Here is a 24,811-nt window from a genome sequence, read left to right as displayed (position 1 = left end):
TGTCACCTGGTGCGAGATCGCCTGGTGCCCCATGTCACCTGGTGCGAGATCGCCTAGTGCCCCATGTCACCTGGTGCGAGATCGCCTAGTGCCCCATATCACCTGGTGCGAGATCGCCTAGTGCCTCATGTCACCAGGTGCGAGATCGCCTAGTGCCCCATGTCACCTGGTGCGAGATCGCCTAGTGCCCCATATCACCTGGTGCGAGATCGCATAGTGCCCCATGTCACCTGGTGCGAGATCGCCTAGTGCCCCATGTCACCTGGTGCGAGATCGCCTAGTGCCCCATGTCACCTGGTGCAAGATCGCCTAGTGCCCCATGTCACCTGGTGCGAGATCGCCTAGTGCCCCATATCACCTGGTGCTAGATCGCCTAGTGCCCCATGTCACCTGGTGCGAGATCGCCTAGTGCCCCATGTCACCTGGTGCGAGATCGCCTAGTGCCTCATGTCACCAGGTGCGAGATCGCCTAGTGCCCCATGTCACCTGGTGCGAGATCGCCTAGTGCCCCATGTCACCTGGTGCGAGATCGCCTAGTGCCCCATGTCACCTGGTGCGAGATCGCCTAGTGCCCCATATCACCTGGTGCGAGATCGCCTAGTGCCCCATATCACCTGGTGCTAGATCGCCTAGTGCCTCATGTCACCAGGTGCGAGATCGCCTAGTGTCCCATGTCACCTGGAGCGAGATCGCCTAGTGCCCCATATCACCTGGTGCGAGATCGCCTAGTGCCCCATGTCACCTGGTGCGAGATCGCCTAGTGCCCCATGTCACCTGGTGCGAGATCGCCTAGTGACTCATGTCACCAGGTGCGAGATCGCCTAGTGCCCCATATCACCTGGTGCGAGATCGCCTAGTGCCCCATGTCACCTGGTGCGAGATCGCCTAGTGCCCCATGTCACCTGGTGCTAGATCGCCTAGTGCCCCATGTCACCTGGTGCGAGATCGCCTAGTGACTCATGTCACCAGGTGCGAGATCGCCTAGTGCCCCATATCACCTGGTGCGAGATCGCCTAGTGCCCCATGTCACCTGGTGCGAGATCGCCTAGTGCCCCATGTCACCTGGTGCTAGATCGCCTAGTGCCCCATGTCGCCTGGTGCGAGATCCTCACTGCTCCACTCTTAAGGCCCCCATACACTATGCGATTTGGGCACGATTTCACCCAATTCGGATGAATCGGGCCGTGAAATCGGCCCAAATCGCACTTGCAGACACCCCCCTCCGATCCGATGCGCGGTCCCGTGCGCATCAGATCGGGGTCGGGAGGTCGGACGGGCTGCACATAAGATTTGCTAAATATTATGTGCAGCCCAGCCCCGGAGCCATGCGGGGGATGACAGCGGGCGGGGGATGCCGGCTATTGAGAGCCGAGCAGGGGGAGGCTGCATAGGGAGCCGGGCAGGAGGCACTTGAAGCTGTTGTGGTGGGGTGACAGCGGGAGCAGGGCGCCGGGCAGGGTGGATGACGCTGGCTGCTGGGCAGCGGCGCAAGCCGGGAGGAACAGACAACTTGAAAAGAAAAAAAAAGTCCATACAGATGACTAGCAAGCCATTGATTGGCTGAGACCTCTCTCAGCGGGCGGGGGATGCCAGCTAATAGAGAGCCGAGCAGGGGGAGGCTGCATAGCGAGCCGGTCAGGAGGAAAAGTCAGACTAATGTATGGGGGCCTTTAGAAGGTGTCTGCCGAGCATTCTGTGACTTTATTGGGTTCTTTAAAGAGCGGACAATGACAGTGTCAATGGCAACATGTTTCTATGTTTCTATGTTAACGCTTTTATCTTATTTCATGGATATGTAGCGGTCTTGTTGACATTCAAAGTATTGGCAAGATCTATGTCGACCCTGGGATTCCAGTGCCAGGAGATCCACAAATGTGTTAATAAAAGTGTTTCACAGTTCGCAGTAGTCCAATTGTAAACATGGTGTCTACAAAAATGTACTTCAGATGGATGCGTCAAAGCAAAAATGCTGTAAAAAAACTGTCTTCAGGGTTTACCGCATTTTCGAATGCACACACTTTTACCATGTCATATTTGCAGCTAATTCCCAGAAAACACCCGTTTTTCTGGGGTTAGCTGCAAGTATTAAGTATCCCCTGAATGTATGTAGGAGGGCCGCCCACAGCAGGAATCTCCGGCCCCTACTGAGATCCCTACTGTCCTGCTCGCAGCCGTTTCCCCCATAGGTCACTATGGGGGGATCCAATACTGCCCGATGTATCAACATCAGGCAGAATCGCTTTGGGTCCATGGGCTATGGCTATGCTGAGATGACGGTAGCCCACTGTAGCCTATGGTGCAGTGCAGAGCGGGGTAGGCAGGGGGTCAGCGATGACCGTGCATGTACAGACCGACACCCCCCCAGCACCCGGCGAAACAGAACAGGATCATACATACCACAGAAAGGATCGCAAATTGCAATGGGCCCCATAAGCCCCAGCGGAGGGAATCGCCAGAAAAAGCGGGCGATGCCCTATAGAAGCCTATGGGTTTCTCTCCGCTGCGGTGTTTGAGCGTTCCATCACGGATCACTACCGGCATGCCTGGCGCAGTCACTCTGCAGATGGATGGAGACGCAGAAGTCCAGTGCCAGAGCCACATCGCACAGGAAAGCGATTATCGCAAGAGCTGTCCTTTCAGTTAATAATCGCATATGTTCGTGCATATGGGATTATTATGGATGCGGTAAGCGGCAATGTGTGGCATCAGATGTTCGTGCATTCCCCCTATGAGAATCTCCCATGTTCATGTAGATAATGGTAATATTAAGGTAGATGTATGAAGCAGTGATAAGGGAGGAGAAGTGCTAAAGTGCCTGGTACTTTATCACCGGCCAATCAGCTCCTCACTGTCCCTTTTTAACCGCAGCCTGTAATTTAACAGTCAGGAGCTGATTGGCCGGTGATAAAGTACCAGGCACTTTATCACTTCTCCTCCCTTATCACTGCTTCATACATCTACCCCATTATCACCATATATATTAGTAGGGTTTAAGCATAGCATCTATTATACACTGAGGCAGATGTATTAAGCCTGGAGAAGAGATAACCTGGAGATAAAGTGGAATGAGATAAAGCAGCAGCCAATCATCTCCCAACTGTCATTTCCAAACACAGTTCATTGGCTGGTGCTTTATTTCCTTTCACTTTATCTAAGGGAAGCCATTCATATTTATAGATCGCCACGTCATCCTACAGTAACCCAGCGTGACCACACAGCCCACTATGGGGGTTATTTTTGGTTCACTCTTTCTGACAAATTCCTTCTTAGATGGACAAAACCATGTGCACTGCAGGTGGGGCAGATGTTACTTGTGCAGAGAGAGTTAGATTTGGGTGGGGTTTTACTTCAAAGTGAGATCTATATTGCAGTGTAAAAGTAAAGCAGTCCGTATTTTCCCTGCACAGAAACAAAATTACTCACCCAAATCTAAATCTCTCTGCACATGTTACATCTGCCCCCCTGCAGTGCACATGGTTTTGTCCATCTAAGAAGGAATTTGTCAGAAAGAGTGAACCAAAATGAGAGGAGGTATTGTACGGTGATCTGACTTTGGGTGAGACACTTGATATAGTGTACACTGGACAATGAAAGTCTCACAGCTCTGTGACTGCTAAAAACAAAAAAAGTAATAGGAGAAAAGACATAAACACACACCGTGGATGAGATGTACTAAGCTGCAAAAAGTGATAAAGTGTAGAGTGATAAACCAGCAGCCGATCAGCTCCCACCTGTCATTTTTCAAACACAGCCTGTAACATGGCAGTTTGGAGCGGATTCGCTGCTGGTTTTTACTTTTGAAGCTTAGTACATCTGGCCCAGTAAGCTCGTCTGTGAGACCACTAGATGTGTATAACCAGGGTTTTATGGCATTGCCCCTTCTGCTCACCTTAGTCTTTTCATCCACCACACGTAGCCCATCCGCAGAGACCCACAGGATGGCTTTTATCGACTTCTTCCCAAGCTGCAAAGTAAAATTTAGAAAATGTCACTACTGAGTAGGCATTTGGTAGACACGTACTGAGTGTGTATTGTGTTTGATGCTGTATATATGTAATAACGTTGTTCAGGTTGTGTAGGCTGGGGGGGGGGGGGGGGGGTTGTCCACCATGTAACTGCTCTTTTATGTCTGTGATCTCACCCACGGCCAGATAGACGGGTGTACACATTTACATACAGTATGCTTTACCTTATTATACTATCTGCATGCTACCAGGTTACTTGGGAGAAAGGTAATGGCTACAAGCTACACAAGATATACAATATTATAAAACCATAATCAAATAATGGTTTTACTTTAATGATAAGTGAGTTATTTCTAACTAGAGCCCCAGAAGTCTAATGAAGGAGGTTTAGGAGTATATGGATTGCTGATAAGGCCTATACTGAATAAGCCAAGTAAAGGCGGGAATGAGTTAGTCACTGGGAACACAGGATCATTGCAACCAGAACTGTGATTGGCATTATGCTTATTCCCCCTGTGACTCGGTGGCACACGTACAGTACAAGCAGCGTTTCCTCTTATCTTCAGATTGCACGTGGCACCAGATTTCCCAGCCTCCTAGCACCACTGCACAGTCCACGTGTCGCTGTGGGTCCTTACAACCGTTCTCCTCCCCGGCTGGACCATACCCACCCTGGTCAGTGTACATTAACCCCAATAATCCCCTCCCCCTATTATATTTAATGAGGTTTTAATTTAATATACAGGAGTTCCACTTCCAATGTAATTCATTTTTCCTCACCAATTTCAGTTTCTTGACAGCGTCCTCACATACATGCATGCCGCGGGACTCCTCTACCTCCACGTGCCCCAGGTACTGTGAACAAAAGGTGGGACACATTACACCACACTGATGCTAGACATTAGACATGTATGGACGGTGTAATGGTTAGCATGACTGCCTCACATCGCTGAGGTCATGGGTTCGGTTCCCACCATGGCTCTAACTGTGCGGAGTTTGTATATTCTCCCCGTACTTGCGTGGGTTTACTCCGGGTACTCCGGTTTCCTCCCACAATCCAAAAATATACTGGTAGGCTAATTGGCTCCCAACAAATTAACCCTAGAATGTCTGTGTGCGTGTATATGTGGTAGGGATTATAGATTGTAAGCTCCACTGGGGCAGGGACTGATGTGAATATTCAACTATTGGTACTTGTTTCCTAGCACAGCACCCATCAAATACCGCTCCGCTCGCCAAGCATTGGGTTCACGTTGATAGTGGGGGTGGCGTTGCCAATGAGGGTGCATTTAACATTGAAAGCACCCATCAGGGTGCTTGTACAATTAAAAATCGCATCGCATGCCGCTATATTGCACGAAATGCGATTGTATAAGATGTACTACAATCAAAATATTGGGCGCCGTGCTAGGAAACAAGTACCCAAATATTCTCACTGTATAGTGCTGTGGAATATGTGTGCGCTATATAAATAGCTGTAAATAAATAAATAATAATAATCAGACTGGTGTGTGATGACAATAAGGCAGATGAACACTAGAGGGCACTGGAGTCCACAGTGACAATAAGTAGGAATTGTTTGACCAAAGTGATACAGTAATGTCATACAGGGGGGAAGGAGGTGCTGCTCAGCACAGATTATATTGGAGACTTGCAGACTTAAGACTTTGTGGTCATTTTGGAGAATAAAGGCTGCTCCCATGTTGAAGTGAGCGTTAAATGACAGCCTCAGCAATGTATCTCAGTTTCCATAGCAACCATAGCAAACAGCAGAATGAACGCCAATAAGATGGTATAAATGGTCACTCACCCTGACAGGGAAGCTGCATTTCCCCCTCCTCACGGCCTCCTCATCTGCCCCCCACTGGTGGGGGCGACTCGCCTCCGGGACGTAGGTTGGCTTTTTTCTCCGCAGGCTCTGCCGCAGCTTGTTCATCTCAGAAGCTGCCGGGCTACAGGGGCCAAAATATCCGAGATATATAATACAGACACAATTGTTCTATCCAGACGCTTCAATGCGAAACTAAGGCACTTTCAGTGAATCATTGGGGTCCATATAGACCAGGGCTGGGCAATTGCGGCCCTCCAGATGTTGAGGAACTACACATCCCAGGATGCTTTGCATTAGTTTTGCTATGTGGCCATGCTGAAACTGATGCAAGGCATGCTGGGATGTGTAGTTCCTCAACATCTAGAGGGCCGCAATTGCCCAGCCCTGATATAGACGCTTATTTGACAGCAATGACGAGAAAACCAACAAAAAATAGCTTATTCATTAAACTAAGGCACGAGGCACAAATTGCCTCATGCCACAGTAATGTAACTCCTAGTAAATCAATAGGTGAACTGCGGGCACCACTACCCAAGGACCCATTTGTCAGGTTACCCAACATTTCCTCAGGTCTCCAGTACTTTGCAAGTTTCATATAAACAACAAAAAAATGAATGTACAACAATTACGCTTGTTATTGTAGTTTATTATGCTGGATGGAATCCATATTAACAGGTCGTAGCTCCTGTATTTCTGTCACCACAGGCACAAGTATTTGTGGCCGTTCCACTTATCCATGGTGGATGGTGGCTCAGCCCACAGATTGTCTGCCTCCAGGGTGAGCAGGCACCAGATATACTTTAATATGCACAGAGAAATTACTGTAGGTGTTATGTGTCGAATACGTCTTCTACCCTAATTAACAATTAAAAAAAAAATGTAGGTTATAATTACCCGAACTGTCTGAACGGTGACATCTAACGGATGTTAGAATCAGCCTGAAGCATTGAAAGTGTTAATAGTTCCCAGAATCCCACACTCCTGCTACCCTTCCCCACATATGTTGGGGAAAATTGAAAACATATGGTGAGCATGACATTTTCCGGAAACTGCCAGATCCAGGAAGGGGGAAGAATGTAAAGTAAAAAAAAAAAAAACTAAACAAACTAACGCAGACCCCTCCCAGGGCACATGGTGACTTCCAGAGGCGCGATGTGAGGCCTACGTGCGGTGTCAGGAAGAGTGATATGCACAGCTCTGCTTAATCTGCTGGGAGGATTTAATATTCAGTCGTTATATGAGCAGTGCCGTCTGTTACCGGACATGTGCAATTAGATGTACTAATGGGCCCCATACATCAGCAATCACAATTTATGGATTTTCAGATATTGGGATATTTTGGCCAGATAAATGGATTTTCAGATCTATCCGACTTTGCCCACACATTACAGATTTTTTCAGTGATCGGCAGATTTTTCCATGTTAAGTTTGCATCTTCATATCTGGAAATTGCCCCAATCGATTGTCATTTCAGCTGTTCATAATGTAAATAGATGAAGAAAACGAATTGGGAATGCCCACACATCTAAAAAAGATCTGCAGATAATACCAGATTATTAAACATGTTTAAAAACCTGATTAAGCAATCGATTGGCGATTGTGATTGGGATTGCCAAAAGGGGGAGCCCACACATCTAAAATTAATTGTGGCAATCATCTCCATATCTGAAAATTGTCACAATTAATTGCTGATGTATGGGGCCCATTAGCTTGAAAAGTGATCAAATGGAGAGTGATAAACCAACAGCCAATCAACTACTACCTGCCATGCCACAGGCTGTGTTAGAAAAATGACAGTTTGAAGCTGATGGGTTGGTGCTCCATCACACTCTCCATTTTATCACTTTGCAAGGCTTAGTACATCTGGCTCTCTGTGAGCAAGTACAGGAACCGGTATCTGATGGGTGACGTGTATGTTATCTGTTGGAGACAGACAATTTACACCCAGCAGTCCTCACTCATGACGGAACCTGGCAGGGGTGCTGGCATCAGCAAGTGCATACACACATGGGGGGGGGGGGGGTTTGCAAGGACCATGTAGCATGTACAGACAACAAAGGACATCACTAACGACCCACGGGACCACACATTGTTAATGATATAGTGCGTATACAGTACTTAGACGATAGTCACAAAAATAGGGCTAACGATGGTCATTAACCCTATGGGGGTTTTATCTGCTGTGAGAAATGGAGGGACAGCGTCAGCTATGGAGATATCTGCTACTCACTCCATACATACGGGTGATATTACATACTTGCAGTTATCTCCCAGAAACAGGTGCTAGATAACGCATGCTAAATAAGCTGTAGAACACGGACAAGGCTGCGTTCTCATACGTGCTGCCACATAATCGATGCCTCTTTTATCATGTTTGGATAAACCGGGGTCAATATCAACATTATCAGCATTTCTTAAAAAAACCAGACGTGTTATGACATTTAACTGTTGTGCGTGTAAGGGTTAAGTGCGTAGATGTGGGGAAGGGGAGGTTGGCGAGGAAGGAGGCAGAGGAGGGAAGAAGTTGGTACAATCTGCTACACTGTGCCAGGAAGAGGTTATAACCCTGTGGAGTTTGGAGTCACATGCCACCGACGGGAGGAAGATTTCCCCGGATACCAGAGATGTTTAGAAACTTCTGTCTGCACCATGAACATTTCACAGCATTGTGCTTCATGATGAGTATAGCAAGAAGGAGAGAGTTCATGTCATCATAGAAACCAACTCAGCACCCCGTGTGACTGAAAAATGCCCCACATAGACAGGGGTAGAGTGGAAGGGGGGGGGGGGGTTTAGCACAAACATGGGGGGTCCACAAGCACCAGAGCACCAAACAAGAATCTTCAGCTGTCTGTATCAGGGATGGTTGGGACCAGTGGCGCAAACAGAAATGATTTCTTAGTGGTACTGTAGGAGTGTGCGTCAAAAGGTGTGTGGCCATATGTCATGAGGGGGCGTGGTCATATGAAACTAGACGAGTGGATACAGGACAATAGGGGGATGGCCACATTATGCCCCACACTGTAATGACTCTTACACATTATACCACACACCGTGATGCCCATTACATAATAGAATGCCACATAAGTGCCATTTACCCACAAGCTCATTGCCAGGGGCTTCATGCTCGATGCCAAGGGAGTTTCATGCTCGTAGTCATGGGGAATTACATGCTTGTTGCTATGGGGGCCTACATGCTCGTTGCCAAGGGGGTTTTATGCTCATTGCCACGGTGATTACATGCTCTGTTAAGGGCGGTTCATGCTAATTGCCATGGGGGAGTAAGGCTCACAGTGACAGTCACGAGCCCGGCAGAATGGAAGTGATGTGACAGCCGGGCAGAGAGCGGTGGGCTGCCCGGTTGTCTAATAAGCTATTCCGGGGCTGTTTGAAACCACTTCCCCCCGACCCGCAGCCACTGCTTATGTACGCCGGCTCACCCGGCAGAACGGAATCGATGTGACAGCCGCCTGTCTTCTGAGCTGGTCCACAGCTATTTGAAATATCACTTTGTGTCTCCAGCCAATAGGAGCTGCTCCTGATTGGGTGCCGGGCCATGAGCTCCTATTGGCTGGCGACCCAGCGTGATATTTCAAATAGCCGTGGATCTGCTCAGAAGACAACTGGGCAGCCCACCGCTCTCTGTCCAGCTGTCACATCACTTCTGTTCTGTCGGGTGAGCCTGCGTGCAAAAGCAGTGGCTGCGGGTTGGGGGGAAGTGGTACTGCATACCTGCAATATATTTCTTACAGGAACGCTGTACCCCCTTACTTGCACAACTGGTTGGGACATACTTCATAGAGTAGAGTAGAGGTGTTGTCCACAGCAACCAGCTTGTATTGATCACTTTTAAACAATACTAGAATAAATGGAAGCTAAAATTTTATTGGTAGCTACCGATGCATCCTCATACCCTCAATTCGGCATGTAGCACAAGATGGCTGGTGTAAGGGAGCTGCCATGTCCCCTGTAGCTCTGCTAACGCATGTCATCTTTTTTTGGTGGAAAATGCGTTAGTCAAAACACAAGGAGACTGATTATTAGAGGACACTCCCGGTGCTCTGCTCAGCCGCCCTGCATCCAGGTGTGTTTGTTTTTCTGGACACTTCCAGAAAGGACCAGTTACCACCCCCAAACAGCGACTTCCTGTCAGTCAAGTTGCAAGTGGATTGCAAAAAAAGGTAAACGCTGATTTTTGTCGCTGTTTGGCCTCAATCTTGGCTACAATCTGTACGCATGTGCAGTAATTCGATAAATCGATGACCTTGCAAAATCACACAACAGTGATTGATATGCCCGGGCTGTTGTAGAGCCACAGTCTATCCCTAGCTGTAACCGGCGGCCATTTTTAGAATGCAGTTTACAAATGGAAACTCAACATCTGTGAGCAACATGGCCGTTTTCCTGGGCATTTGTTGCAGATTATTATTAATTCTCTAAGAGCAGGTTCATCTCATTGCAAACATCATCTTTTCTCTGGGTCTGTGCAGGGAACCGCACACTGGAGAAATCCATCTGTATCACACACATATGATTCACTGTAGATGATGTGTGTGGTCCCTGTATCCTGGGTGGGGGGTTCTCCTGTAAGCAGGGCAGGCGACAGGGGGGGTCAAGGGGGACAAGTGTGACGGGCCCCAGAGATCTGAAGGGCCCCAGAGTTTCCATGCCCCGGCATGGCCACTGCCTGTACTAGCTGGCCTGTCAGTGACCTTTGGGGCCCGGCCATCTACTGTGCACCATCTGTGTGTGGCTGAGTCTGACTGACTCACTGTGTGCCACTGACATCTACTGTGTGTGTGGCCTGCCACTCGGCGCGCAGCGCCATCTACTCTGTGTGCGCACGGCCTGGGGCCGCAGGCGCACAGTGCTGCGGCCTCAGTCTCTGGCTCCTGTACTTTTACTGCGCATGCGCGGGTCATCTGTTCCGCACTCTGTGAAAGACCTGCCCTGCCTGCTCGTAGTGCTCAGCGTTCTTTTGTGAAAGTGACAGGCCAGCAGCAGCAGGAGCCAGAAGGAATCAGCAGCCAGGAGCCAGGCCAGCAGGACTGAGAATGAAAGAAGTCCGCACATGAAAACAGGATCTGGAGAAGCGAAAGGTTAAATGAGGCTCATGCAGAAGAGTGTTGTGTGGATTTGGGATTAGGTGGGGGGCCCCTGAAATATCATTGTACAGGGCCCCAAGATTTCTGTTGCCGGCCCTGCCTGTAAGAGATTCACGCTGCTCACAGGAGCCGGTAACAGGGAGACAGACAAGCCAGGCAGGTCTTTTTTATAAGATGGTTTTGTCTAACGAGCAGCTAATTAGCAGTAGATTGGCAAAGGAGAAAGGACGGTCTGTGGGTGTTTGCTTTGTAGCACAGAATTCTATAGAACACATTGTGGATAGACAGATAGATAGAGAATCCATTAGTCCCCTGATACTGGCTCAGACCCCTGAAACACATCATCCATACAGCTCTGTACAAATCTGGCAATGGCCACAGTGTAGTCCCTGAAATGAGACATGTCCCCAATTGTACATCAGTGGCGCTGTGTACAGGACAAAGCTGTTATATGGAAACACTGGAAACTAGGAACTACATAGAAAGGTCTATGATCAGAATTCTGCATTATAATAAGAAAAATATTTTCAATATAAAGGTTTATTCATAATCTCTCAATGTGCCGAAGAATCTCTCTATACTCCGTACGGAGCACTGCAGAGTGTCTCTCTATACTCCCTACGGAGCACTGCAGAGTGTCTCTCTATACGCCCTACGGAGCACTGCAGAGTGTCTCTCTATACTCCGTACGGAGCACTGCAGAGTATCTCTCTATACGCCCTACGGAGCACTGCAGAGTATCTCTCTATACTCCCTGCGGAGCACTGCAGAGTATCTCTCTATACTCCCTACGGAGCACTGCAGAGTATCTCTCTATACTCCCTACGGAGCACTGTAGAGTGTCTCTCTATACGCCCTACGGAGCACTGCAGAGTGTCTCTCTATACTCCCTACGGAGCACTGCAGAGTGTCTCTCTATACTCCGTAAGGAGCACTGCAGAGTGTCTCTCTATACTCCGTACGGAGCACTGCAGAGTATCTCTCTATACGCCCTACGGAGCACTGCAGAGTATCTCTCTATACGCCCTACGGAGCACTGCAGAGTATCTCTCTATACGCCCTACGGAGCACTGCAGAGTATCTCTCTATACGCCCTACGGAGCACTGCAGAGTGTCTCTCTATACTCCATACGGAACACTTAGGGTTACCACCTAGTCCCTTTAATTCCGGACACATGTTAATTACACAGGTTCTGTGGCAGTTTAAAATCAGGTGAAGTGGAGTCTTGAAGTCAGCCAGCCACAGAACCTGTGTAATTAATATGTGTCCGGAATTAAAGGGACTAGGTGGTAACCCTAGGAACACTGCAGAGTCTCTATACTTCCTACGGAGCACTGCAGAGTGTCTCTCTATACTCCATACGGAACACTGCAGAGTCTCTATACTCCCTACGGAGCACTGCAGAGTATCTCTCTATATTCCCTACGGAGCACTGCAGAGTGTCTCTCTATACTCCCTACGGAGCACTGCAGAGTGTCTCTCTATACTCCCTACGGAGCACTGCAGAGTGTCTCTCTATACTCCCTACGGAGCACTGCAGAGTGTCTCTCTATACTCCCTACGGAGCACTGCAGAGTGTCTCTCTATACTCCCTACGGAGCACTGCAGAGTGTCTCTCTATACTCCCTACGGAGCACTGCAGAGTGTCTCTCTATACTCCGTACGGAGCACTGCAGAGTGTCTCTCTATACTCCGTACGGAGCACTGCAGAGTATCTCTCTATACGCCCTACGGAGCACTGCAGAGTATCTCTCTATACGCCCTACGGAGCACTGCAGAGTATCTCTCTATACGCCCTACGGAGCACTGCAGAGTATCTCTCTATACGCCCTACGGAGCACTGCAGAGTGTCTCTCTATACGCCCTACGGAGCACTGCAGAGTGTCTCTCTATACTCCGTACGGAGCACTGCAGAGTATCTCTCTATACGCCCTACGGAGCACTGCAGAGTATCTCTCTATACATCCTATGGAGCACTGCAGAGTCTTTCTCTATACTCCCTGCGGAGCACTGCAGAGTGTCTCTCTATACTCCATACGGAACACTGCAGAGTCTCTATACTCCCTACGGAGCACTGCAGAGTATCTCTCTATATTCCCTACGGAGCACTGCAGAGTGTCTCTCTATACTCCCTACGGAGCACTGCAGAGTGTCTCTCTATACTCCGTACGGAGCACTGCAGAGTATCTCTCTATACGCCCTACGGAGCACTGCAGAGTATCTCTCTATACACCCTACGGAGCACTGCAGAGTATCTCTCTATACGCCCTACGGAGCACTGCAGAGTATCTCTCTATACGCCCTACGGAGCACTGCAGAGTGTCTCTCTATACTCCATACGGAACACTTAGGGTTACCACCTAGTCCCTTTAATTCCGGACACATGTTAATTACACAGGTTCTGTGGCAGTTTAAAATCAGGTGAAGTGGAGTCTTGAAGTCAGCCAGCCACAGAACCTGTGTAATTAATATGTGTCCGGAATTAAAGGGACTAGGTGGTAACCCTAGGAACACTGCAGAGTCTCTATACTTCCTACGGAGCACTGCAGAGTGTCTCTCTATACTCCATACGGAACACTGCAGAGTCTCTATACTCCCTACGGAGCACTGCAGAGTATCTCTCTATATTCCCTACGGAGCACTGCAGAGTGTCTCTCTATACTCCCTACGGAGCACTGCAGAGTGTCTCTCTATACTCCCTACGGAGCACTGCAGAGTGTCTCTCTATACTCCCTACGGAGCACTGCAGAGTGTCTCTCTATACTCCCTACGGAGCACTGCAGAGTGTCTCTCTATACTCCCTACGGAGCACTGCAGAGTGTCTCTCTATACTCCCTACGGAGCACTGCAGAGTGTCTCTCTATACTCCGTACGGAGCACTGCAGAGTGTCTCTCTATACTCCGTACGGAGCACTGCAGAGTATCTCTCTATACGCCCTACGGAGCACTGCAGAGTATCTCTCTATACGCCCTACGGAGCACTGCAGAGTATCTCTCTATACGCCCTACGGAGCACTGCAGAGTATCTCTCTATACGCCCTACGGAGCACTGCAGAGTGTCTCTCTATACGCCCTACGGAGCACTGCAGAGTGTCTCTCTATACTCCGTACGGAGCACTGCAGAGTATCTCTCTATACGCCCTACGGAGCACTGCAGAGTATCTCTCTATACATCCTATGGAGCACTGCAGAGTCTTTCTCTATACTCCCTGCGGAGCACTGCAGAGTGTCTCTCTATACTCCATACGGAACACTGCAGAGTCTCTATACTCCCTACGGAGCACTGCAGAGTATCTCTCTATATTCCCTACGGAGCACTGCAGAGTGTCTCTCTATACTCCCTACGGAGCACTGCAGAGTGTCTCTCTATACTCCCTACGGAGCACTGCAGAGTGTCTCTCTATACTCCCTACGGAGCACTGCAGAGTGTCTCTCTATACTCCCTACGGAGCACTGCAGAGTGTCTCTCTATACTCCCTACGGAGCACTGCAGAGTGTCTCTCTATACTCCGTACGGAGCACTGCAGAGTGTCTCTCTATACTCCGTACGGAGCACTGCAGAGTATCTCTCTATACGCCCTACGGAGCACTGCAGAGTATCTCTCTATACGCCCTACGGAGCACTGCAGAGTATCTCTCTATACGCCCTACGGAGCACTGCAGAGTATCTCTCTATACGCCCTACGGAGCACTGCAGAGTGTCTCTCTATACGCCCTACGGAGCACTGCAGAGTATCTCTCTATACATCCTATGGAGCACTGCAGAGTCTTTCTCTATACTCCCTGCGGAGCACTGCAGAGTGTCTCTCTATACTCCCTATGGAGCACTGCAGAGTGTCTCTCTATACTCCCTATGGAGCACTGCAGAGTGTCTCTCTATACTCCCTATGGAGCACTGCAGAGTGTCTCTCTATACTCCCTATGGAGCACTGCAGAGTGTCTCTCTATACTCCCTATGGAGCACTGCAGAGTGTCTCTCTATACTCCCTATGGAGCACTGCAGAGTGTCTCTCTATTAGGGTTACCACCTAGTCCCTTTAATTCCGGACACATATTAATTACACAGGTTCTGTGGCTGGCTGACTTCAAGACTCCACTTCACCTGATTTTAAACTGCCACAGAACCTGTGTAATTAACATGTGTCCGGAATTAAAGGTCCTAGGTGGTAACCCTACTCTCTATACTCCATACGGAACACTTAGGGTTACCACCTAGTCCCTTTAATTCCGGACACATGTTAATTACACAGGTTCTGTGGCAGTTTAAAATCAGGTGAAGTGGAGTCTTGAAGTCAGCCAGCCACAGAACCTGTGTAATTAATATGTGTCCGGAATTAAAGGGACTAGGTGGTAACCCTAGGAACACTGCAGAGTCTCTATACTTCCTACGGAGCACTGCAGAGTGTCTCTCTATACTCCCTACGGAGCACTGCAGAGTATCTCTCTATATTCCCTACGGAGCACTGCAGAGTGTCTCTCTATACTCCCTACGGAGCACTAGAGAGTGTCTCTCTATACTCCCTACGGAGCACTGCAGAGTGTCTCTCTATACTCCCTACGGAGCACTGCAGAGTGTCTCTCTATACTCCCTACGGAGCACTGCAGAGTGTCTCTCTATACTCCCTACGGAGCACTGCAGAGTGTCTCTCTATACTCCCTACGGAGCACTGCAGAGTGTCTCTCTATACTCCCTACGGAGCACTGCAGAGTGTCTCTCTATACTCCCTACGGAGCACTGCAGAGTGTCTCTCTATACTCCCTACGAAGCACTGCAGAGTGTCTCTCTATACTCCCTACGGTGCAATGTAGAGTGGCTCTCTATACTCCCTACGGAGCACTGCAGAGTATCTCTCTATACTCCCTACCGAGCACTGCAGAGTATCTCTCTATACTCCCTACGGAGCACTGCAGAGTGTCTTTATCATCACTGTGTGGAGCAGAGGTTCCGAAACTCTGTCATTACAGTCCAGGTTTTAAGGATATCCATGCTTGAACCCAGATGAAGTTAAATTGACCAAGATACTAATTGTCACCTAAGCTCAAGCATGAATATCCTTAAACCCTGGCCTGTAATAGTGGAGTTTGGGAATCTCTGTCCACATTCCAGTCTCTTTAATCATGTTGTCTCTACTGGCTGTATCCTGCCATGTGTCGCTAGATACTGCAGAGCCTACCGATCCCTCTGCACTGTATTCATGTTGTTCCAGCTGTAGAGTGCTACAAGCTGTATGTATCCCTGCTGCTGCGGCCATTACTGCTGGGGGATGGCTGAATCCCTTCTGTGGTAGATACTCCCCACTGTGCATGGTGCCTGTCAGCTTCCCTGTTCTAGCGAGTCTCTATCTCCTGTGTAGAGCGCTGCCATGCCAGAGTCTCTTATTCCTTTCTGGAATATCTCTTAGTATAGTACTGTAGACTCTTTTTATTATTGCTGTATATACAGTGTGTGTGTGTATGTGCCCTATGTGGAGTTCTGTATAATGGCCCTAATTCAGGTTAGCTCGGTAAGCCGCAAACAGAATATGTGCTTGTGCAGACCGCCAAACGTCGGAACAGGGCCTAATTCGCCCCCATTCCGAATGTTGTTGAATTAGGCCCAATGTCTCTATCTCAATTCCCAGAGGCTCTATATGATACATACGGATGACCAGAGGTGGGAATGCCAACAAGGATCAGGTAGGTATACTTCCCCTTGCCTCCCCTTGTCCACCCCCTGTAGCCTAACACTATCCATCCCTGCTAATGCCTAGCCCCCCTTTCTAAGTGCCTAGCAATAACCACCCATCCCCGCAGCCTTACAATAACCCCCTCCCGCAGCCTAACCCTCATTGAAGTCAGCATTCCAATGCCGGTCTTCTAGTGGTAGCTGGGATGCTGGCGTTGGTATTGTGCCAACATCCTGTCTCTATACCTGCTGTTTACGGTTGTCTGCAGGTCTCATCCTTCATATGGTTACAGAATTCCTCTATGGCTTCAAATAGCCCTATAATTAGTAAAGGGTGTATTAGGGGTCTAAAATTACTAAAGGGTCCTGTGACATCAGCTGCCCGCCCCCGGCAGGCATTGGCCCACCAGCATACCCATGGTACCGCCAAGTGTTTTCATGGGGACACCCATAAAATGCTGGGCTTTCCCATGGGCGGTCCCCCTCCTTCCACCATCCACCCCATTCCCCCCGTATTGAAAGGCCCGGACTCCCAAACGTCCAAATGAATCAGAATAAGGGACTATGTCAGTACTGACTGATGGTTCTATCTACATGTCACATGGATGTCAGGAAGTAGACGTGGGTACCAGGACTGGTGATACTTACAGTGCTGGTGGGAGCGGCAGGGTGGTCTGATGTGGGCATCCAATAGACAAAGTACTCCGGCCGATGCCTCCTGAGAGCGCAGATAGGACGGGCAATGCGGCGATTGGCAGAGACGATTCCTGAACGAACGTGATGAAAGAAGACCTACAAAGGCAGATGACAATGCACATTATTATTTATTCTCAAATCCAGAGCTTGTATGTGTTAATATTTGTTTCAACATTTTAGGACAAAGTGGGTAGAAAACATCTTTGTGCCACTGCTATTCATTCACTGGCCTTAATCACAAAGCTATTACGTGGTATTATAGTCTACCAATAAAATCAATAATATAATTAGACAGAAAAATATAGTAATAGTCAATTTGTGCACAAAACAATTGTAGTAGTACTCAATGCCGCTCGCCGCAGCCGGCAAGGGGGTTAAAGAGCGAGGATCGCAGAAAACCAGCAATCCTCACTGTTCAACCCCCTCGCCGGCCGCTCGCCCTATTCAACGTTCGGGGGAATCCTCGCTGCCACAGGACTGTGAGGATTCCCCCAACAGCATTTTTTAGCCGCGGGTTTCGCTGCTTCTGCTTCTCGCTCAAAAAACGGAGCGAGAGGGAATCGGCTAATGAGGGGGGGGGGGGGTCCGTTGAATACTGACAAGGGGAGCACTGTCACCGCTCGCCCACGGCATTGAATATACACCTTGGTCACACTGACCCATAAATTGTGCCCTTGCTTAGAGATGCCCCACTCTTCATGTTTTTTTTGTTTTGTTTAGACCAACTTGGTTCATACTTTACCATCCAAGTGGGTATAGAGTTAAATTATAATAATGTGTGCACTTAATTGGTGTCCGTGTCGACCTATGGCGACAGACACCAAAACAGTGAAAAACTCTTGTTGACCTTTCCAGTGTTGACCTTGTACGTTGACCATTTTTAGGTCTCGAACTAGAATTAGAGGTTGACCCAGACATTTCCGACCCACTATACCATAAACCGTTATTGAGAGATTGAGGCCAAGACAGATCGGATACTTATACATTAGATTTGTGGGCAAGATTTTCCAGATTTATGGGCAAAATCCAAACAACCATTCATACGCACTATAGGATAAACCATGCCAATCTCCTGATTATTGATTTATAATAGGATTGGAGTAAAGATGAGTACACACTGTACATTTATCTGTCAGACCATCCAGTAGGGAAAGGATCTGACAGAGAATTATAAAATGTAACATCCAATCTCCATTTCGCTCAGCTCAATCAGTCTGGCCGAATGACTGGATCTTCTATGGCGCTCATAAAGCTGGGTATACACTGGACGATGTGTGTGCCGAGCGACATCTTGCACAACGTGACCTGGTAGGATGCCGGCTTTGGCATACACAATTACCAATGCCAGCCACTCCGACCAACGACTGGGGTTGTAGTGGTTTGCTAGTGATGTCCTTCATTATCCAGCATGGACAGTCAACGGAGGGTGTCTCCAATGCCGCACATCAATGGACTCGCTTCTACCCACTACGCTGTCACTTCACTTGCCGTTTAAGCCTTTGGCGGTGCCATGCATGTTGGAGATGGGAGATTCATTCAGGATTAAATTACAGATTACTAGCAACTGAGTCTATAGAGTGGCATATTCGGACAATCCCCATACCAAAAACCATTTCTGAGGTAACTCGGGACCCCTGCTGCTCAGCAGTGACTGGGATTAGCTACAAATCCAAACTGCTCCTTTTTGAATGTGGAATGAAATCCTCCAGAGTCTGACAGAGGGTGTAATGCTGTAGACAGGCGAGGGAATGGTTTTATCCACTGTGAACAGTGCCTGGGGTGTTGGCGATAATCATCTGTGATGCTCTGCGTCAAGCTGGCTCCAGTAAAATCTACATATGTAGATTATTTTATCCCTGCTTTTGAAATCATGGCGAACATACTGTAAGACTGTGAGCTCAGAACAAATCCCCCTACTCGTCCCCACCTGTAAGTACAATTGAGAACAGCAATGTCTCAACATGGTGAATATACAGTATAACTGCAGTAGCAGCACTTCCAAGTTCAGTTTTATAAAGTAAATCTACAGTAATTAAAAGCACAGAGTATATATTAGCATGCACTAAAATGACATACAGAAAATACACTGAATGCTCTAAATACCAGTATACACTCTACTGCAATTTACAGTGTTATACCATTTATATTATTTTCATGAGATAGCAGAATACAGTATAGTTTTATTTATATAGCGCACTCTCTCCAACATACAGTACTAGGTATACACTGTCCAGATCCCACAAAAAACCACTGGGGCACATTAAGGCAAGGGGTTTAACCCTTTGAGTGCCAACATCTCTGTAACAGAGATGTGCAAAATATCGGCTAAAAATGCCGGCGTCGCTCACATTTGTTATATAATTTCAGATTTAAAAAAAAGATTAAAAAAGGGATATTTACTATAAGGATAACATTACAGGTCATTAGGATGAATACAAATGTTTGCTTGCCAATTTTCACACCTATTTTGACAAATTCACTTGACACTCCAAGGGTTAATGTATTTTGCTTCGCTTTAATGACGAGCCGCACCTGATCTAGAGTAAAGGAGAGCCACACATGCTGTATAACATCTTGCATTACACCTCCCCTTTACCTGTCATAATCCAGCCTATTACTCCACACAAGAGAGGCGGGGTTTTCACAAGCAAGCTAGGTAACTGACTAGGGCCCAGCAAGTCCCAAGGGCCCCCATAAAGATATCCTGGCCGTCCAAAACGTTCCCAGAGGAGTACTGCACGTCTACCACATGACATCATAACACCACGTGGACCGGTGTTAATAGCGCAGAGCACAAATAATATTTTAGTTTGGTTCTTCTATGTATGGAATCTTGATCTGCAAGTTCAACCATTAAGGGCCTGAGCCACACATTTTTGCCTATGCTGGTGAACAGGTCAGCGCCGCCCGCTGGTCACTACCCCCCTGATGCATGCACCCGAAGGGGAGAGAAATCATTAGCTGGTTGGTGACCATCGAATGAGTTTTCGACCCTTCGAGAATAATTTGCCCCCAAACGATTTTTCATGAATCAGGCCCTAAATACTTTGCGGCTGCAGGATTGGGAATGTACCTTATTTAAATAACAATAGAAAGTAAAAAAAATCACCAGCGTCTGAATTATATTTGTTATATTTGTATTAGGCCCTAAGTGGGAACAGGGCAGCGGGTAAAATCAAGAACGGAAAACTGAAGCGAACAAGATGCTACAGCCCAGAAATGAGGTCATTTGAACAGGGACTCCCAAAGTCACGCAAAGCAGCAGTCAAACCGGTACTAGATCTCCGTATTCTACTGTAATGCATTTGATTGCACAAAGTTCCTATCACCAACTTGTTACTCCAACTCTCAGCCCATCCTATATGTGGATTCTCAGCATCCTTTAGCAACATTCTGATGACTGATCCCAGGCCTCCGCTGTCAGTGTCAGCGAGATCCTGCTTCCCACTTATCTTGGGAACACGGTCTCCATGGTAATGGTTGCCAGGTTACAGGATTCTGATGGGATTAAGAATGGTGGAGACAGCGCTGCAGAGGTGAGCGCTATCATGCTAGGGCTGGATGCAGCTCTCTGTAATTAGGAGCAATCAGGTGACATCTCTCGAAGATAGTGGAGAGGTGGGGGAAAAAAGCAGGTGACAATGGAATGCGGATCATCCCGCAGTCACCTGGGTCTGCCTAGCGACAGATGTACGGAATGAGCAGTTAGCTGAAGTTTACACAGCAGCACAAACCCTCGGACATCCAGGTTCATTGAGGCCGATAAGGCTCCAGCGGCTGTGGTTTAAGTTTAGAACATTGTTTAAGAGGTGTGAGAAAGCGGAAAAAGGGGTCAGCGACTAAGTAGGGCCCATACGGTGTTATAGCAGAAAGCAACAATGGCTTTACTTAAAAAATGTAACCGTTTTCTCCCTTCCAAAGTATATAAACCTGACGACCTTGTGACCGGGCCTGGAGCTAAGAAACTTTGCATTCATTAATCCTGGTTACAAAAACAAACCGGGATTGTCACAGGTTTTTTTGTTTTTGTCTATGGAAAAAGTATATTATTTAGAAAAATCTATGCTCTGACATAGTGTTTCTCTAATACCGCTTTCAGACCGCACTCTAGACCTGGGTTATTGCCGTGTCCTAGCGGCCCGAACACGGGGCTAAGTGCGGTCTGAAAGAGCCACCACGGGTCGAGCAACACAGGAGTTCAACCCTGGTAATGACCAGGGTTGAACACGGCTCTTACCCGTGTCAAGTGCAGTTTGAACGGGTGCCTGGGTCGAGCGACCCGGGTCCCGTTCACAGTATGGAGGAGGCAGCACTGTCAGCTCCAAGTGCTGCCTCCTCCCAAGCCCCGGGTGACGCGCAGCCACCCAGCTCCGCCCAGTGTGACGTCGCCGACGCGACAATAAGCTGGGCCGGTGTCAGAGCTTTCAAACCGCATATGCCGTGTCACTCTGAGGACGGGACCCGTGTCCTAATCCCGGTCGCGACACGGCATATGTGGTCTGAAAATAGTATAATTGTGGTGCCATGGGGAACTTGCAGGGGTACCTGGTTACAGTCACCAGCCAAATCAGTTCTGGTGGCAACCAATCATAACATATGTGGACACCAACCAGTACAGCCCTGCCCTCACCACAACACTAAAGCCCCGTACACACTGGGAGACGGTGGTGAGCGACGGGTTTAAGCACGGATCGCTCTGCACACCTGCGATGTATGTGGACCGATCCTTGCGGTCTTAGTGCATGCTCCATTTCTAAGCGGTCTAGTTAGATCACTCAGAAATGGGTCTGAAACTGTCCAGTGTGTATGGCCCTTTAGGAGGACAGATGAGCTTAAGTTTTTAATTAAAAATTTTTTTTTATGACTTCCTCATTGGCAACGCTTTTCACCAGGTGGGACACTAAGAATCCAGGGATGTGGGACGGATATTAGACAGCACTTACATAGACAGCCATTACATCGACACCATTAGTTCGACAGCTCAATAGGTCGACATGGTTTTAGGTCGACATACCATTAGGTCGACATGTCATTAGGTCGACAGCTCATTAGGTCGACAGCTCATGAGGTCGACATGTTTTTAGGTCGACACTGCCATTAGGTCGACATGGACACAGTTTGAGGTGTACCGCAGCCCCTCGCATCGCTCGCGATGCTTCGGGCATGGTGCCTCGCTGCGCTCGGCACACTATTTTATTCTCCCACCACGCCCTAGTGGATAGTAGGGCATGAAATACCGCCTGTCAGCACATGTCGGCTCAAAAAACAGTGAAAAAAACCATGTCGACCTTTTGACTGTCGACATAGACACTGTCGACCTAATGGCAGTGTCGACCTAAAAACATGTCGACTTAATGAGCTGTCGACCTAATGAGCTGTCGACCAAATGAGCTGTCGACCTAATGACATGTCGACCTAAAACCATGTCGACCTATTGAGCTGTCGAACTAATGGTGTCGATGTAATGGCTGTCTATGTAAGTGCTGTCTAACAATAGTCCGGATACCAGAATCCAGGCTGTTTGGTAGCCCATGTTCTAGATCAGTGTTCCCCAGTCATCTTAAATGAAATCATTTCGACCAGTTTCCATCACTCAGGGGGTCCAGGAGATGTGAGATTGCCATGGAGACTGCAGTGCAATGTTATGCTACTGCGAAGCACCTGGGTCCTGTCAATGAGTAGGAGCCATCACTTTGGTGTCGCACGTCAACGGTTGACAACTCAGGATGGCCCAAATACCCCTTCTGATGCCACTGGGGTTATACACTAAACTTTTGATAGCAGAATTGTGATGCGGTGAGTTCTGTTACACAATAACTTGGCGCTGCAAGGCTCCGTGCTGCAGCAACAAATCATGTCCGACACTTGCACTGAATTGTGTATAAGGGATCTAAATATTTACCGAGCTCAAACTCCATGTAACTCAGAATATAAGCTCTAAGGAGAGGGGAGAAAGTGGAACGTAGATTAGAGCAGTGTCAAATATTATATGCAAACCTTACACCGGATTTATTTCTGATTAGCTTTTGTGAGTCATTTTTGGGATGCCATCCAAATGTCAATAATTCCAAAAATGTAATGCTACGGAGAATTGTCTTTACATTTTAAGAAGTAAAAAGAAAATATCCATTTAAAAAAGTGATTTTAAGGATAAATGGTCACTCGGACGTTCTCATTTCTATTTGTTTCTCAACACGCAGGGGGCAAAATTTGCTAAGATGGGATTTCCATTTCACATGGGATGTTGCTATGGGCAACAAATCAGAATTTACTTATTATTTATTTGGCACCTCTAGACGATAATAGATAGTATAGGGTTCGCAAATACGAGCTATAGCGCATACTTTTTCAAAAGGGGCGGGTCCCCTGGGAAGCACTTCAACGGATTGGTCGACTGGCACCGGAGATCAAAAGCTGCAGATTGTGCGGTGGTGACCCATAGGGAGCAGCACAGGGGAGCAGCAGTACTGTAGCCGTCCTGAACCTGTGCCCAGTGACAGCGGCATATCGTGATACAGCTGACTCTTTGGCCGCCTGTACCTCTGTGTAATGGCAGGGGCCTGTCAGCGCCTCACTGCACCCGCGCAATATAAATTACAGTATGTATAAGCAGGAGTACTGGGGCATTACGGTGTGTGGGGCATCACTGTGTCCAAGTGACTCTAGCTGGTGCAGTGTGTATAAGTGGCACTATTGTGTGGTGTGATGTAAATTGGCACTATTATGTGCCATTCTCCTTCCCCACCAAGCCATGCCCTAAATTTTTGGCGTGCGCCTTTGGCACGCACTGTCCCTGTTTCAGGATTATGTATTTTCTACTATATGTCTATCTTGCTTTATGTGAGTGGGCCCAAGCCCACCCACCCGCCCACAATAGCCACAGTGAGAGACGCCTAAATCTATGTTTGCTTATCATAAAAAAATAGGCTTGGGCCCACCCTCGGCTCAAGATATATGCCATGTGGGGGAGAGGAGGCTTCTGTAAGTGCCATGTTGGGGGGTGGGGGGGGGAGAGGAGGCTTTATTCTGTTGGGACCCAGAAAAGGACAGGTAAAACCCTGATTTTTTAGGTTTTCGTGATCACTGGGTTGCCCACAGCAATATCCCATGTGAATTTTTCTTATTTGTGAAATGCAATAGCGTATGCTGGTGCCATAAAACACACAATAATCAGATTTTCAGGTGCAAAACTACAGAGCTGTTGAGCTCATCTAGCATCATAATAAAAAAAATGCTCTCCAATGCAACATTACTACCATTGCCCAGATCTTTACTGTGCCACCTCAATGTGTTACAATCTATATTTCTCCTAATGAAAGTACTTCAATGTTTTCAGCTTTGTATAGGGTTTGTGAAAGAAGTAACTATTTAAGACGCAGGCGTGGCGAGCTGCGTCTTACAGATGGCCAATGCAGGTGACTTACTTCTACCATGCAAATAATTAATATAAATGACCTTTCACTCACAGGGGGCTGTCAGGGATAGTGCAGCGTGTGCCATAGACAATACCCATCTCCCTTCCTTTTATGTCACTTGAATAGCTCTTGC

The 24,811-nt window shown here is 47.9% G+C and overlaps 1 protein-coding gene across 4 annotated transcripts in view; it reads right to left on the bottom strand.

The window, feature by feature from the left end:
• Positions 1-24,811, bottom strand: part of NUMBL (NUMB like endocytic adaptor protein) — a 109,491-nt gene that overhangs the window by 41,289 nt on the left and 43,391 nt on the right. For all 4 annotated transcript variants that reach the window (XM_083159709.1, XM_083159711.1, XM_083159712.1 and 1 more), the window contains 4 exons: positions 17,216-17,359; positions 5,776-5,917; positions 4,746-4,820; positions 3,890-3,964 (listed from right to left, as the gene is read on the bottom strand). In XM_083159709.1, coding sequence (XP_083015835.1) covers positions 3,890-3,964; positions 4,746-4,820; positions 5,776-5,917; positions 17,216-17,359 — 436 coding nt within the window. The remainder of the gene's footprint in view (positions 1-3,889; positions 3,965-4,745; positions 4,821-5,775; positions 5,918-17,215; positions 17,360-24,811) is intronic.

Source organism: Crinia signifera, chromosome 9 (genome assembly GCF_055691185.1).
Source record: "Crinia signifera chromosome 9, ASM5569118v1, whole genome shotgun sequence".
Lineage (NCBI taxonomy): Eukaryota > Metazoa > Chordata > Amphibia > Anura > Myobatrachidae > Crinia > Crinia signifera.
This window is presented reverse-complemented; position numbering and strand designations above follow the sequence as displayed.